General features: G+C 38.4%; 1 protein-coding gene across 7 annotated transcripts in view; it reads right to left on the reverse strand.

The window, feature by feature from the left end:
* Positions 1-16,078, reverse strand: part of HECTD4 (HECT domain E3 ubiquitin protein ligase 4) — a 124,891-nt gene that overhangs the window by 68,416 nt on the left and 40,397 nt on the right. For all 7 annotated transcript variants that reach the window (XM_048821605.2, XM_048821603.2, XM_048821604.2 and 4 more), the window contains exons 8-15: positions 14,888-15,080; positions 13,027-13,188; positions 12,806-12,919; positions 10,990-11,130; positions 10,369-10,601; positions 9,701-9,846; positions 6,273-6,343; positions 479-584 (exon numbers count right to left, since the gene is read on the reverse strand). In XM_048821605.2, coding sequence (XP_048677562.2) covers positions 479-584; positions 6,273-6,343; positions 9,701-9,846; positions 10,369-10,601; positions 10,990-11,130; positions 12,806-12,919; positions 13,027-13,188; positions 14,888-15,080 — 1,166 coding nt within the window. The remainder of the gene's footprint in view (positions 1-478; positions 585-6,272; positions 6,344-9,700; positions 9,847-10,368; positions 10,602-10,989; positions 11,131-12,805; positions 12,920-13,026; positions 13,189-14,887; positions 15,081-16,078) is intronic.

The following is a 16,078-nucleotide window of genomic DNA, read 5'->3' on the forward strand; positions in this document are numbered from 1 at the left end:
TAGCTCTGGCATGTTTAAAATATCAGTACATTCTGCATTCATTTTGCTCACTGTACCTCCAAAGAGTCCACATCAAGTGAAGCCTTCTTTTTTAATAAAAAGAAACCCCTTCCAAACGTCAATCTTTAAGTAAACATTAGAGCTTCTTGAGGGTGACAGTCTTAGTGCTGAAGAGTGACACTTAATAAAACGTCATCTGCTCTCATTTAACTATCAGGGAATTCACAAAAGTCTCCTACAAACCACTTATGCAGTTCTACAGAAATTTCCAAAAGTTCCATAATACTTCAAACCACCAGGGAAATTCAGCGTTTTCAGCAAATGGTACAGTATGTACACAAGGCTAGCATTAGCTCAAACTGCAGTAACAAAGGGAATGAGTTGTTTAGGCAGAAAGTAGCTCAGTTTACAATAATGCTGACAAGCCAAATGCACCTCAATACAAATTAACAGCGACAACTGTGTTATTTCACTTTACCTGTAATGATCGTCATCTTCACTTCCAAATCTGTTGTTCTGAAGCTGTTCAGCTAAGTTAGTAAGGATCACATCACGAAGTTGGGAGAGCCCACTATTTCTCTCTCCTACAATGGCAGAATATGAAAAATGTTGTAAAACAGCCTTCTTTAGATACATTTTATTAATTCATAAGGAATGTTGCTGGACATACACTTCTGACTAACAGTAACTATGCTTACAATTTATTGAGATTCTCCACAGACATATAAGCAGTTTGAGACTTACTGCATATATGCAGTATTGTTTTAAATTTTGAACGACTCACTGATTTAGTTGAGTGGAAGATACCACCACTGTGGTCGACAATGTAGCCTCTCTACACACATGTATATCAACATTTATGGTGTCTACTTTAAGATGAGGTATGATATGGACTTGTCAAGCGGTGCCGTTACCACAGAAATGGGGATAACTAATGACACCATCAACACATTAAAATGACCACTCGGAAGTACTTGCATTCGTTTCTTTAATTTAAAGACGCTATGTATTATTTCAGGATATAACACTGGATTTCTTTGTGACCTCAATGCATCACAAGAATCTAAAAGGTAAAACAAAATCTAATCAATTTGTACAGGTATCATTGGGTGCATGGGATCCCAGTAATAAGTGAGTGTTGAGAGAATGTGGAATCGGTCAGCGCTACGCTTGGCTGATGCAGCAACTCATGGTGTCGGACGCCATCAGGTGGTCAAGGGACGTCTACCTAGAACGCATCACCGGACATTGGCAATACCAGGACGGATGAGCTGGAGTGCTGATGAGAAGCGCAGTGGGGAAAGTAACTGAAATACTTTTCTCATGGATTCAGAGTAACAGCCGTGTTAGTCTGTATTCGCAAAAAGAAAAGGAGTACTTGTGGCACATTAGAGACTAACCAATTTGAGCATGAGCTTTCGTGAGCTACAGCTCACTTCATCGGATGCATACCGTGGAAGCTGCAGAAGACATTATATACACACAGAGACCATGAAACAATACCTCCTCCCACCCCACTGTCCTGCTGGTAATAGCTTATCTAAAGTGATCATCAAGTTGGGCCATTTCCAGCACAAATCCAGGTTTTCTCACCCTCCGCCCCCCCCCCCCCACACAGGAGAGTGAGTTTGTGTGTGTTTGATGATGTCTCCAGCAGGAGAGTGAGTTTGTGTGTGGGGAGGCGGAGGGTGAGAAAACCTGGATTTGTGCTGGAAATGGCCCAACTTGATGATCACTTTAGATAAGCTATTACCAGCAGGACAGTGGGGTGGGAGGAGGTATTGTTTCATGGTCTCTGTGTGTATATAATGTCTTCTGCAGCTTCCACGGTATGCATCCGATGAAGTGAGCTGTAGCTCACGAAAGCTCATGCTCAAATAAATTGGTTAGTCTCTAAGGTGCCACAAGTACTCCTTTTCTTTTTTCTCATGGATTGTATTTTCCAATTGGACAATCTACCCTAAATGCTCAATTACTGAGGGACAATCTACATTCATTCCTATATTTATTTTCTACAACCAACTCTCCATATAACTTTTCATTAGTGATGTACCCGAGTATTCGGATTCTAATATCTAAAATGTATTGTTAAATTTATTCACCTTAATTTGGGTTATTGCTGATTATGCACTATATGTATCTTATGACTTTTTAAAACAAACTTTGTATTGTGGATAATCCGATGTACAGACACTCTCTTCTTAACTTGTGTATTATATAATTTTTTTTTTTTTTAGCACTAGTGACATTTTTAGTTATCATCATCATCATCTTGTTCATCATTGTGATCTCTGTCAAGAGTGAGTGGGTTACCATACTCACTTTACTGCCTTGGCATGTACATAGGTCTATGCAGGGAAGATTGTCCTGGCTACAGACAGTTGACTCTTTAGTGACCCAGTGACTTGTCCTTTTTGATGCAGTAACAAAGGGAATGAGTTGACTGAGAGTAGATTGAGGCACAAGCAATTCAGGTCTCTATAGATCTTTTCTTTCTTGGTCTGACCGCAGCACTGCTACCAACTTCCTTACTTCCAAAACTGTGGCTTGTCCAGCACTCTCTTCCAATTTGGCAAGATCTTTTAAGTGGTAAGGTCCCTTTGTTTTGACAACATTAAACAATTTTTTTCGGAGCACCAAATCGGGATGACACAGTCATCTTGTTAATGTGTACAATAGGAAGTATTCAGAGTAGCAGCCGTGTTAGTCTGTATCCACAAAAAGAAAAGGAGGACTTGTGGCACCTTAGAGACTAACAAATTTATTTGCACATAAGCTTTCGTGAGCTACAGCTCACTTCATCGGAAGTATGTGCATCACAATTTGCATGCACGGGTATGAAGCAACGCTTGTCAGTTGTGCTGGTAATGGTATCTGTTTCAATCCGCACATTATCTATATGTTCCATTCTTGGAAAGTAGAGAACAGCAAGGATCAAAACAACTGTATCACGTGACCTAATTACTACAGTGTCTTTGATACAAATGCCATACTGGTACATACAACATGCAGAAGCATCCTTCTGTCCACTTCCACTTGAGTACTGTGCAAGTCCTGGGCTTCTTCAATACCTCTACTGGCAATGGACTTTGCTCCTTCACCACTGGAAAAGCCTCAGTCAAGAAGGAGTGTTTCTGTCGGGTGTGCTCCTACACACACAGGTAGATTTTGAACCATAAACTCAGAGGAATTTTACAAGTGACTGCTTACTGGATGTCAACTTTAGAAACTTTTTCCACTGAGGCACAGGATGTCCACCAATCGCCTGGTATTTCTTGCATCCATCTTTAAATCCTGTCCAGCGCTGTCTTTCTGCAGTTTTTCACAGAAAGTTTACCCACAAAAACTTATGCCCAAATAAATCTTAGTTTTTAAGGTGCCACCGGACTCTTCGTAGTTTTCACAGAGTTACTGTTGTCATATCTGTCACAGACTTTGATTACAGAATTAGCTTTGTCAAATCCTTTTTGGACCTGCCTCAAATATTCAGCAGCCCATTCATCAAATGTGTGGAACTTGTCTTCAGTCATCATTTGTATGACAGCTATGGCATCTTGGATGTACACTGTGGTTTCTTTGTTCCATGCTCTTAGCTCATGAATTATTCCAGCTTGATTTTACAGCTGATACCCTAATTCAGCTTTGTCTGTTCTTCTCATTGTTCCATCAGTGGGACAAAGGCACAGGTCTTATTGGCTGACTAAGAACAGTTCCCATTGAAACATCATCACTGCATCTTGCGAAGGACAAGGCTCTGTGAAAAACTAGTATCCAATGTGACTGTCCCTCCCTTGCCAGACTTAAATTTGTTCTTCTTGGCCATGTCAGCAAGTATTTTGATGCCAGATTTCTTGATTGGGCAGCTGAAGAAGCTGTGTCTCTTCAGAATCAAGTGCACCTCTCACAAATCTCTCCATTTGTTCTTCACCAACATCTGCTATTTTCAGTAGAGCTCCCACACAACTGATGTTACATGCAGTTTAGTAGATATTTTGATAAGCATCCTTGGATGTACTTCAAGGTCAAATGGGTTTGTCATGTTGTTGATGACATGGTTGGTAAGAGAACATAAGAATGGCCATACTGGGTCAGACCAAAGGTCCATCCAGCTCAGTATTCTGTCTACCGACAGTGACCAATGCCAGGTGCCCCAGAGGGAGTGAACCTAATAGGTAATAATCTAGTGATCTCTCTCCTGACATCCATCTCCACCCTCTGACAAACAGAAGCTAGGGACACCATTCCTTACCCATCCTAGCTAATAGCCATTAATGGACTTAACCTCCATGAATTTATCCAGTTCTCTTTTAAACCCTGTTATAGTCCTAGCCTTCACAACCTCCTCAGGTAAGGAGTTCCACAGGTTGACTGTCCGCTGAGTGAAGAAGAATTTCCTTCTTTTGTTTTAAACCTGCTACCAATTCATTTCATTTGGTGGCTCCTAGTTCTTATATTATGGAAACAAGTAAATAACTTTTCCTGTAACATGCTCTTCATCCCTCTTCAGGTGCAGAGGCAAGGACTTGTTTGCGGACTTAGTCTTCATTACTTCTTGTTAGGACACTTCTTTCTCTCATAGCTTTTGCATATTCATAATATGAAGCTGTGTACTGTCATCTCTAACTCTAATACTTGCCTATGCATACGTGTAACTGAATTAAAAGCTAGTTTCCAGAATATTTCAAAGGCTAGTACTGCATGCATAGGCAATTACAAATTAAAACCTTCTACCAGGCAGACTAGATACTACATTGTATGTACAAAATCTTACAAATGGCGAAGCGATTTGATCATTGTGATCGTTCCCTTCTATTCGACATTGGTGAGGCCTCATCTGGAGTACCGTGTCCAGTTTTGGGCCCCACACTACAAGAAGGATGTGAAAAAATTGGAAAGCATCCAGCAGAGGGCAATAGAAATGAGTAGGGGGTTGGGGCATATGGCTTATGAGGAGAGGATGAGGGAACTGGGATTGTTTAGTCTGCGGAAGAGAAGAATGAGGGGGGATTTGATAGCTGCTTTCAACTACCTGAAAGGGGGTTCCAAAGAGGATAGATCTAGACTGTTCTCAGTGGTAGCAGATGACAAAACAAAGAGTAATGGTCTCAAGTTGCAGTGGGGGAGGTTTAGGTTGGATATTAGGAAAAACTTTTTCACTAGGAGGGTGCTAAAACACCGGAATGAGTTACCTAGGGAGGTGGTGGAATCTCCTTCCTTTGAGGTTTTTAAGGTCAGGCTTGACAAAGCCCTGGCTGGGATGGTTTAGTTGGGGACCGGTCCTGCTTTGAGCAGGGGGTTGGACAAGATGACATCCTGAGGTCCCTTCCAACCCTGATAGTCTAGGATATTACGAATTCACATACATTTATATCTATCCACTACACAGTACAAACTGTGGGCACACAATCTACTGCTACAGGTGCACAACCTTCAGAGAGAGACTGATCTGGTCAGCAAATTTCAGTTCTAAATATAGAGAACGATTAACATCACTTGTGACATATTTTGACAAATAAGAATATGCAATGTGAAAACAATTCATGTTAGTATATTGCAAAATGTTGGTATTCACCATTTTTGCCACATGCTAAACAGCTTCATAATTTCTGGGGAAAATAAATACTTGCCCATGTAAAACCAATACGAATATTTTACTACGTTGTCATTTGGTAGCTTTTACCAATAAACACCACATTAAGATACTGAAATTAACGTAAACAGTAAAAACTGTAGTCAGTCATGTTGCAATGTTTCTGGAAGTGCGGGGGAAAAATGACACACAATTTGCGTAACACTGGTTCACCTCACCTACAGATTTAGGACACCACTTGACAGTTCCACATCGTCCCTCATCTACACATACATAAAATAATTTTTCAAATGATATACAGTGGGGATGTGTGTAAGATGAGGGCCCTTTCTGAGGAATTGCTGCATACCTGTTAGGTACGATATTCAGGCTAGACAAAGTACATTATGAATAGTGTCAAAACAGATTTGTAAACCTTTCTAGTTTTAAGTTAGACCTTGCCATTACTCTGATACAGTGTTTCACCTTCCCCACACATCCAGACAAAGCACTGAGAACTTAAAAACATTCTATAACTTCCAAGGAAGTGTTAGTTTATGATAGTCTAACATTCAACCACTTTCCTGAACTTCTTTAATCCCAGAAATAAAAACTACTAACAGGAAAAAAGACAAAACCGCCCTCTCTCTGCTTAGTTTTTAAATTAAAAAAATTATTCTCCAGAGTATCAATAAAAACTCACCTTCCGTCAAGACCAACTTAAGTAAGTTATTAATTTCCACTTCTCCAGGATATAGGATATTTAAGCCAGAGCTAAAAAAAAAAAAAAAGGGTGGGGTGAGGGGAAGAGGGGAAATCAAAAGTCAAATTTAACATTTGTTTATAATGAGTGACAGGAAAATAGTTCCATTATAAACATGGGAAACAGAACATTAAAAATTTGGAACTTACAATTGTATAGCTATCACCCTTAGAATTATTCTATATGGTTGCCTGAATTTTTATAAAAAGACATTTTTATACTAAGGAAAGACATCCAACATATCTTAACATTTAGATTAATTTGTCATAGAATTGCAAATTCTTCCTCTGTGATTTCTGCTAATCAAATAATTTTTGTTGAATAAGCAGAGGATTTCCCCCCTCAGAACCATCTGCTCCCTCCTGACAAATCCTACAGTGAAGTCATCATTGTAACATACGATAGCACAGTCATTTCTGTAACAAACAGACCAATGTCAAACACAGGATGACAGCTTTACTGCAAATCCAAGCAGAATTGCTGCTTTCTCCCTGTCTCCACCAGCGCTAATCAAATATCTGAAATAAGAGCTATAGGAAATGAAAGCCAGTAGCCAAGAACTTTTACTGGTATTAACTCCTTTAACCTCATTAACCTTTGACCCATTATGGAAATCCTTCTTTAAACTAAATAGGGAGCCAGAAGTACAGTAGTGTTGGAACTGCACTGCTATAGATACACCTCAAAATAAGTGGTCTTTTCCACTCCTTTAATAGTTTGTCCCCTCTGCATAAATTATTCACCATATCAAGGGTAAGAGACCATCCTTGTGCACAGGCATGTGCTCCTGATTGCTTATAGCAGTGGTCTCCAAACTTTTTTGATCTCGCACCCCTATCAGTAAAAATTTTTTGAGCACGCACCCCCAATATATGTATATTTATGTATAACTTATAGACATGTACTACTGTACTATTACGTAAATTATAAAACACACACAAAAACAAATTAAAAAACGATGAGATAAAGATGAAAAACAATATTTTTAAAATAATTTTTTTATTTATTAACAGTACAAAAAACCTTTTTGCTGTCACTAAAAAAAATTATTAATAATAATATTTTTAGTGGGAGCAATGTGATTGAATATGCTTTACTATTTTTGAAAATCTTGGTCTAACACTTGGTGATACAGCAGGCGCTCAGGGTGGGGGTACGGGGTCTGGGAGGGAGTTAGGGTGTGGGAGGGCGCTCAGGGCTGGGGCAGGCAGGAGGTGCAGAGCACTTACCTGGAGCAGCTCCTGTTTGGTGCAGGGGTGTGTGCAGGTGGCTCTGCGCAGCGCTTCTGGGAGCTGCCTCCCCAACCCGGGCAGGGCCACCTGGAACGCAGGAGCTTTAGGGGCTTCAGGGTCCTGGGCTAAGGGGGCCCTGGGGCCCTGGCCTGCACTCTAAAGCCCCTTTCGGAATGCAGCCTGAGAGCATGGGCCGGAGGACTCAGGAGGAGCAGGGGCAGCCGTGCAGCCAGTGGCCGGAGAGAAGCAGCGCCTTCCCCTTCAAAGCGCCGCTTCTCTCTGGCCAGCTTTGAAGGGGAAAGTGCTGCTTCTTTCCGGCCGTCAGCAGCGCGGCTGCCCCTGCTCATCCATGGGCCGGAGGACTCAGGGCCGCCCCACCTCCCCCCCCTTTATTTTTTCCCTCCTGCGGTGCTCCTCCTGCTGCGCCCCCCACAATCGATTGTCTTGCGCACCCCACTTTGGAGACCACTGGCTTATAGTGTTAAAGGAGCTACTATATGGACATGTTTTACCTTATTAAATGTGTCTCATACCAAACATAAGTGTGTGGTCTACTGTTCATTTTACAAGAGTGAACTGGAGCCAAGATTTCTGCAGTTTTTTCCCCAACTCAGTCTCTGACCCAAGACTGATCACAGTCAAGTCACTTTGAAATGTAGACTTAGAATAGCCATCACCACATGGAGATTCTACATTTCATAGTACCTTACAACACAATTTATTTAACTCAAAATTCAAGTCAGAAAATATGAACCTCAAAGTTAACTTGGAATTTATTATTTTACTACAATAAGAAGAAATCCTTCCTGAACATTACAGATCTGCTCCTTTGCTTACATAAGATACAATGCTTTAAAATATTTGCTGACCAAAAACAATGAATCTAGTCAAATACTGTAACAACTACTTAACTGTTGTTCTATCAATATCCGCAGTAAACACAGTCAGCAGCATATATAAAACCTGAAAAGACGGCCTTCAAACCAAACACGTACTACTGTTCTCTAGTGCATTTAAATGGCTGTGTACATTTTGTAACTTAGTGGTTTATAAGAAAGGCACACAGGTTGATCTTTGGAAGATTTTGTTCTCAAGCTTTGGAACATTTCCCACTTGAAAGCAGATTTGCAATCTGTGATTAGGTTACCTGAGACAACATTATTTGCCCTTGAGATGCACATTTTCTGATTCTCTTGATACACAATTGCATTTTTTCCACTTTATTGTCCTCTACTTGGTCACTCTGCTGTCATGACAAACCACAGAAAGGTTTCACAGCTTGTAGCTCAAATGAGACAGCAGTGCCTTTCAGGCTCAGTGACACTGCTCCCTCAGCACTACTGCCTAGTGTGCTGGGGAGCTGAAGCATCTGTTAGGTGCTGATGCCGCAACACAAAGACACTGGGCTCTCCCCATCCCAGGACTCCTATACATCACAGGTTTCTCATCTCTAAACACAAGTCTCCTGCCACCCCAAGCCACCTGGATACCCTTGCAACCCATTTCATACTTTTCCAAAATCATCCTCAACCTATAGCATCCCCAAACCCCACTCACTTCACTTGTCCCCACACTCCTGTTCACACCCCCCCATACACACACAAAAAAACCTCAAATCTGCTTTCTGAAACATTGCTCTAACCACCATCATTTACATAGATTCTTTCACCCCAGAGCATATATAAACCACACACACAAACACACTACACCCGTCACTGAATGCAGACAACTCTTGGGTGAAACATGACAGCTATGTAACACCATACTCCTGATTAGGTTAAAAGAAAAAGAAAAAAAGTGTAGCCAGTAGGAACTGCAGGAGCAATTTAAAGTAGGCATAATGTAGTTATTGCATACTGCATCACCATCACCACTTAATATAACATCTTGCATTTTTCTTCCCCTCCAAACCAACCAAATTTGCAAGATCTGATCATATTTATCTAAAATTTGCCAAAGGCATAGTTTACACACAAAATCCTGAATTCTTATAATAAAGTTCAGATTAGCTGTATTTTTAACTTGAATGGCTCAGTGTACTAAGAAATAAGAAATTACATTCAGGTTATGATTTTTCATAACTATCTTTAAGATCTTAGTTTCACTTTGTTTTGACAAAGTAACATTGGTATTTACCTGATTGCTAGACAGACCTCCTTCTGAATTTCAGGGCAAATCTGGCTCTTTGGTGCCATCAGTAACTGCCAAAGTAAAAGGCCAGACCTTCTAATAATGTCTCTATTTCTCTCAGTTTGGGGGCTGAAGAAAAATTTAAAAACCACCTACAAAAAACAATAGTTATAAAATACAGCAATATTAAAAACAAATTTCTTCTCTACTCAAGGCAAGTGCTTCATACAGGAAAGCACCTATAACATAGTGGCTCAAATGGAAGCAGAGTTAGGTCAACTTTAAACATTTTTATGGCCAACACTCTAAATAATTTCTCCAAGGTTGCTCAAAGTTGGTGGTAGTCAGGAATTGAACCCAGATCTACTGAATCTGTGATCAGTGTCTTAACAAAAACTAGACAAACCACCCTTGTCCTTGAGCAAATAACTTAACCTCTCTGGATCTTATCCAATTTGTAAAACATAGATGAGAACTCAAAGAGGTCTAATTTTAGGTTATAACACATTCTAGAAATGCAAAATAAGAAGTTATCTCTAGGTTAATGTCCATTAGCTCTTCTCCACTCAATACAAAGTCACCATTCATTTAAAAAAAGGCTTACTTGCTGGTCTGCATTCTTAAAGTCTCCTTTACAGAGTTAATTTTAAAATATATTTAAGATTTGTTTATACCTGAAAGACAACAAGGATGCAGCGTATAATGCAAGTATCTCCATTCACCATAGCTTTCTCCATGATGTCGCAAATACTGCTGAGATGGTGTGCTTCAATTGGATGTTGTTTGCCCAAAAAATTTGTTATTGGGAGATTGTTACTGGCTGCAAGCAGATTTAGTTGGTGTATGCACATGGCACCAACGTGGTGCAGTAACTGGTTGATAACCTCATTTGTGGTTATAGCATCTCCTGAAAGAAAAAAAAATAAATGACCACACTTCTCTCTATGAACACAGAGGTGAATATATCAAGTTTACATTCATTTTTAAAATATGTTATGAAACCATCATTAGCATCACTGAAATTCTGCAGCACTTCAGAGCTATCGTCTGCATTAAAGGTAAGAGATTTCTGTTCAAGTTTTTAAAAGTGTTAAAGGCAGAAGTCAGAAAACCAATAAACATGCACAAAAAAAAGCTTTTTTCTTATCTTCAATAACGATCAAGTAATTTTGTAATATGCTGTAACTAATCTTGTGGCTTTCTAAAGAAAGTATGTTCAGTGCTTTATGTGAGTTTCGACTATGTTAATCTCATATTTTACTTACACTTATACAAAGTGCTGACTATATGCTCACCTCTGGGCTCTGTGATGATATGACTAACTCCCAGCCTCTGACAGACATAATGGAATGCTTGGTTTCCAGGATTACACCATTGATCAATATAGTCATTAGAGCACGTCCATATCATGTTATTCATAGTATCATAACATGCACCTGAAGAGAGAATATACAAAAAAAGATTCAATATAGTTTTTATTTATTAAAAAGTTGTCTGATGATAGTATTTTCTATTAGAATTTTTTTCTTGGAAAGCAATTCAAACATTGCTATATCAGATGTGGATTTAATGTGTTTTCTAAAGTTAACTCAATTACATTATGTGACACATCAAGGTGCTTAAGGATAAGGGTTAAGAATAACAGTCTTTTAAAGCAAATTTCTTAATGTGGTTAGTGCAAACCCCTCATGCGCCAACAAATAAATGCCTTAAGTGCTATATTTAGTATTCCTCAGTGTCCTTATCACTCAAATTGCTTGCTACCAATTAGTCATCTGGCTGAAATGCTGGGGCTAGCATCTTATGCTCAGGGGTCGGCACCACCATGTTGCTCAACGGACACTTGACAAAATTACCGTACTTCGTGACGGACATGGGGGGGAGGTGGTTATGTCATTCAAGATTTTTAAAAGTTACCACGGACCTCAAAATTTTTACCCCTTGCTTATGCTGCTGTTCAAGAAAAATTGGTAAAGCAGTTTCAAATACTTTAGCTATCTCTATTCATAATTAATTGCATTTGTTTTGAATTTAATAGCCTTGCTGTTACCATTTTGGCAGGTTATTTATAGAGCTGGTGGCATGTATGGTGCTGTGCAACTGGTGAAGAGTGGTAAGCAAATAGACATCTTCCCTGAGGAGCCTACAAGTGGGCACAATAGATCGAAAAAACAAGAATGGCGTGAGAGCGTCATAGCTGGATCTTGAGAAATTATAAGAAGGAGAGAGAGGAAAAGTATGAACTTGGCACTATCCCCACTGCATGAGATTACAGAAAATTCTTCTATAGGCTTGTCTAGACTAGGATAGGATAGAAGATATTTAAGCACATTTCAAAACTCAAGGGTAGACTGGACTAGTAGTATTGTGACAGACATTAAGCGGATTGAGGTGAACCTTCAGCTTGATTGATTAGCATGTTAAAATACTCCTAGCCCTGTCTGCGCTAGAGTTTCAAAACATGTTGGCCAAAGTATTATAGCGAACATTTAAAAAAATTATACCTTTGATCCTTGTCAACGCGAGTCCTATATAGATCCTAGTTAACATTTTAATTAAGCATTGTTTAAAACCCTGTTGGTACCTAGCGTAGCTGGTGTTTAACAATTTATTCCTATTCTATTTTGTATCATTCTGACTATTGAGCTGGCAGAAGTAATCCAAGTCCAGAATGCAAATGCAAGTGAAGCTGTGAAAACCAAAGTCACAGGGAAATAAGAAAATATAAGCAGAAATCTTCCTGGTTAATACATTTATTTTTTAAAGTGAAGATAGGAAAGTTCAAATCTTCTAAACACTGACTCTTTCTTTTAAGAGTTTGTAATACAAAGGATATTTAAAAAATCTTCCAAGTTCTCTCCACCTAGGGTAAATACCTCTTCTCACTCTCTAGAAGAGAGAGTGCACCTTCAAAATTTGCAAACCAAAGCATAAGAAACCAGGAAAAAACCTCTCTTTAGAATTTTCACATCACATTTTCTAAGTTGTAATTTTATTTATTTAATTTTACAAAAGAAAGTGGAAGTTACTGTAAATTGAAAGAAATAATTTAGAAAATAGAGATTGCTATCTCTAACACTGAATGTCCCTAAAAATAAATGTATTTCTTACCAAGTCCTGGTATTAGGGCACCACGTCCAAGCGAACTTCCTGCGGCATCAATGAGATCCGCTCGGCTTGTGAACTGCCCATCTGAAATATTGTATACCAAGCTAGAAGCAAGAACTTTAAAAAAAAAAAATCTCAAATTAATTTCTCAACAGTTTAAAATATGATAAAAAAGAGAGTCTCTGAAATCTGCTGTAGAGATAACAAAAAAGCCAACAACTTACTTTTCAAAGATGACAAACCACTTGTCCCACCAAACAGTGATCGTGTCGCAGAGCTGCCTGACCCACCTGGAGGTGGGACCAACATCACCAAATATGTTCCACATGTGTACATTGGAGTCTTTCGTAACATTTTTAGTGGTAGCCCACAACTAGTGTTAGCAGCTGAAATGTTAAATAAAGCAATGAATCAAACAATTAGTAAGATATAGAGAGATTTATTTTATAAGATATAGAGAGCATTTATAAGATATAGAGAGCAAGCAAGACAGAAGTCCTAAATACAATCTATTTTGGAGTTTAAATAAATCCATCAGAAATACTGATAAATCTAACATTTTTGCAGCCTTTGGAAGTTACTTGTGGGGCTGGCCAGTGGACTCTAAAGATTCCCCCCCTCATTAGGAGATAATTCCTCAGAGGGCATGCACGGTGTCAGTGGCATTTTAAAATATAATTTGAATAAAACAATCTTTAAATATGAATACAAATAAGAAGCCCTAGTTTCCATAATGACGACAACAAAAACATCAGAAAAAAATCTAAAAGCTAATAGAAAGTATAAAATACAGAGAAGCAAACAAAAATCTGCCCTAACGATGTCTAAGATGGCAAAATATCACGAGCAACATTTTAAAGCCCAAGGAGTTTTAAGACAAGAGGCCCTCTAGGATTAACTACCACTTTTTAATCCCTTGAAATCCCCCTACCCTGTCCCATATCCATTAAATCATGGTGATCTAGCCTCCAGCCAAAGCTGATCAACACTGCTCTGAATACTGACTGTTCAAGAGGAACCCATATTTTATTTTCTGAAGCACTCCTATTCACTACTAGACAAAGTTTTTTCAAGATCTCCATTATACCTCTTTCCACTCCCTGTAACAATCTAAAGGGTATGTGCAAAAACACTAGGAAAATATTTGCAGTGGTGTAAATATACATTCCACTGGTTAGAGTATTTCCTTAATTTAGGAATTTATAACAACATGTAACTGGATACATGAGATATTTTAAAATCCATATGCATACAGTAATCTCATCACTAGTCAGTGAAGCCAGGGTTCCAGGTTATTTAATGCATATTTGAAGAAAGGAAGAGAACTATTCAAGACATACACGTAGAAAGTTTGTCCAGAAAAGGAACTTTAAAAAAATCCCCAGAATGCAAAGAAAGTGATCAGTACACTACTCAAACACCCTGTCTAAACTAAAGTGAAACTAATATAGTAGTTTCAATAAAGTCATAAAGAATAGTAATACTGTAATATATAAACAATCAGTATACCAATAACCATGTCACACATATTTGCTATTTCACCAATAATGAAGAGGCATTACCTGGCTCATTAATTATGCACACATGCAGAAGCACAGAATTCCCCCAGGAGTAACTCTTGAAATAGTCCCATTGAAAGCTATGGGACTATCAGTCAGAGTAAGGGTGGCAGAACTGAACCATAAACTAGCAACAAAAGGGTGCTGTGTTTACCACAGCTACAGTTTTTGCATGATCAATTTTTTTCCCTTGCAGCTGTGTATTTTACATGAATATGAACTGTTATTTTGCTATTAGAACTTTGAGTGTTAAGCACTTGTACTGAAGTATGTATTTGCATGAGGTATTCCAAAAGCAATGATCTTTACAAGAAATTCACACAACTTTAAGAATTTTAATAAATCCTAAGAAATTCGTAAAAGTAATGTATATGATGGCAGTGTAAAGAGCCTAAACTTAAAGACACTATATGTACAGGTATGTAGGATTTTCAGAATTCTACAGCTAGAGAAATAATTTTGTAAATATGCATCACTGCAAACAAAAGTGAAAAATTATTGTAAAGAAGAAGAGAACTCTTCTGACCTGCTTGGTCCTCTTTCAATGTATTGGAAATTGTAGAGCCAGTTAGAGCAGCCAGTGTTGCTGACGGGGAGGCTCTGTACCTTGAAAGCCTACTCAGAAGCATCTCATTTATACTCTTTGCAGATTCTCCCTCTTTTCTCATTAGAATAATGCGCTCCTGTAGAGGGTTTGCTATACATATATCATTTTCTACCTATGCAAATGAAAAAAAAAAGATCCTTAGATATTTAAGTCCCTAACAGATTGAGGATTTTATTCCTCCATGCTCACAAAATGAGAAGAGAAGCAAAAACCAGATCCAGATGTATGCAAGGAAATCTGACACCATGGTGAATGATGTGACTAAAATACCTAGAAATATAGATTATTATATCATGGCCAAAATCATATCATGACTGATCATCTTTAGACATTTTTTACTTTGGAAAATAGAAAAGTAGTAGTCCAGTTGCCATAAATAACTTTCCAGAAATAAAATTAAAGTTATTATATAAAATCCAGTAGTTAGATTTTTAACTATAACAAATATAATATACTAAAATAAAAATAAATTTTTATGAGTAAGTTTTGTAAAAGTCTAAGTCACACATTAGCTGAAAAACTGAACGGAAGATTTTCCCTACATAATGCAGTTCTGGGAAAGTTCTAGGCCATGTCTAACCTAAGAAGATTTTACCAGTATAGTTATACTAATATATCTGTTCTCTGAATACCAGTGTAAGTTACATTAGCATAAGCACGGATATAGCTATGTCTTTTTTTTTTTTTTAAAGCACACCCCTAACCTACACTAAATATTTTTACCAGCACAGTTATGTTGATCAGAAATTTAATAAATTGAGTATTTTAACTAGTAACGCCACAAAAAGTCAGACAGTGGCTGAGTTGTCAACAGGAATGAATGAAGGCTTTTTCTAAAGTGATTCCCCTGCAAAAGACATTCCTAACAGAGTACCAAGGCCAGAAACACCAGCCCAGAGTGCTCACATTCTGAAGGGACGCAACTGGAGGTCGTTCAGAAACTGAAACTCATTTTTTCTAGCAATACACAAAGGAAATGAATTGGAGAATCCCTTACCTTAATGGGAAGACCCTTCACCTTTATATGTTTGCCAAATTAGATTTATTTTTAAGTCCTTAACTCCTTCTTAAGATTCCATGCAAATTGGAGAATAATAGTTCAGGGGGCCA

The sequence above is a fragment of the Caretta caretta genome, chromosome 15, assembly GCF_965140235.1.
Source record: "Caretta caretta isolate rCarCar2 chromosome 15, rCarCar1.hap1, whole genome shotgun sequence".
NCBI classification, from domain to species: Eukaryota; Metazoa; Chordata; order Testudines; family Cheloniidae; genus Caretta; species Caretta caretta.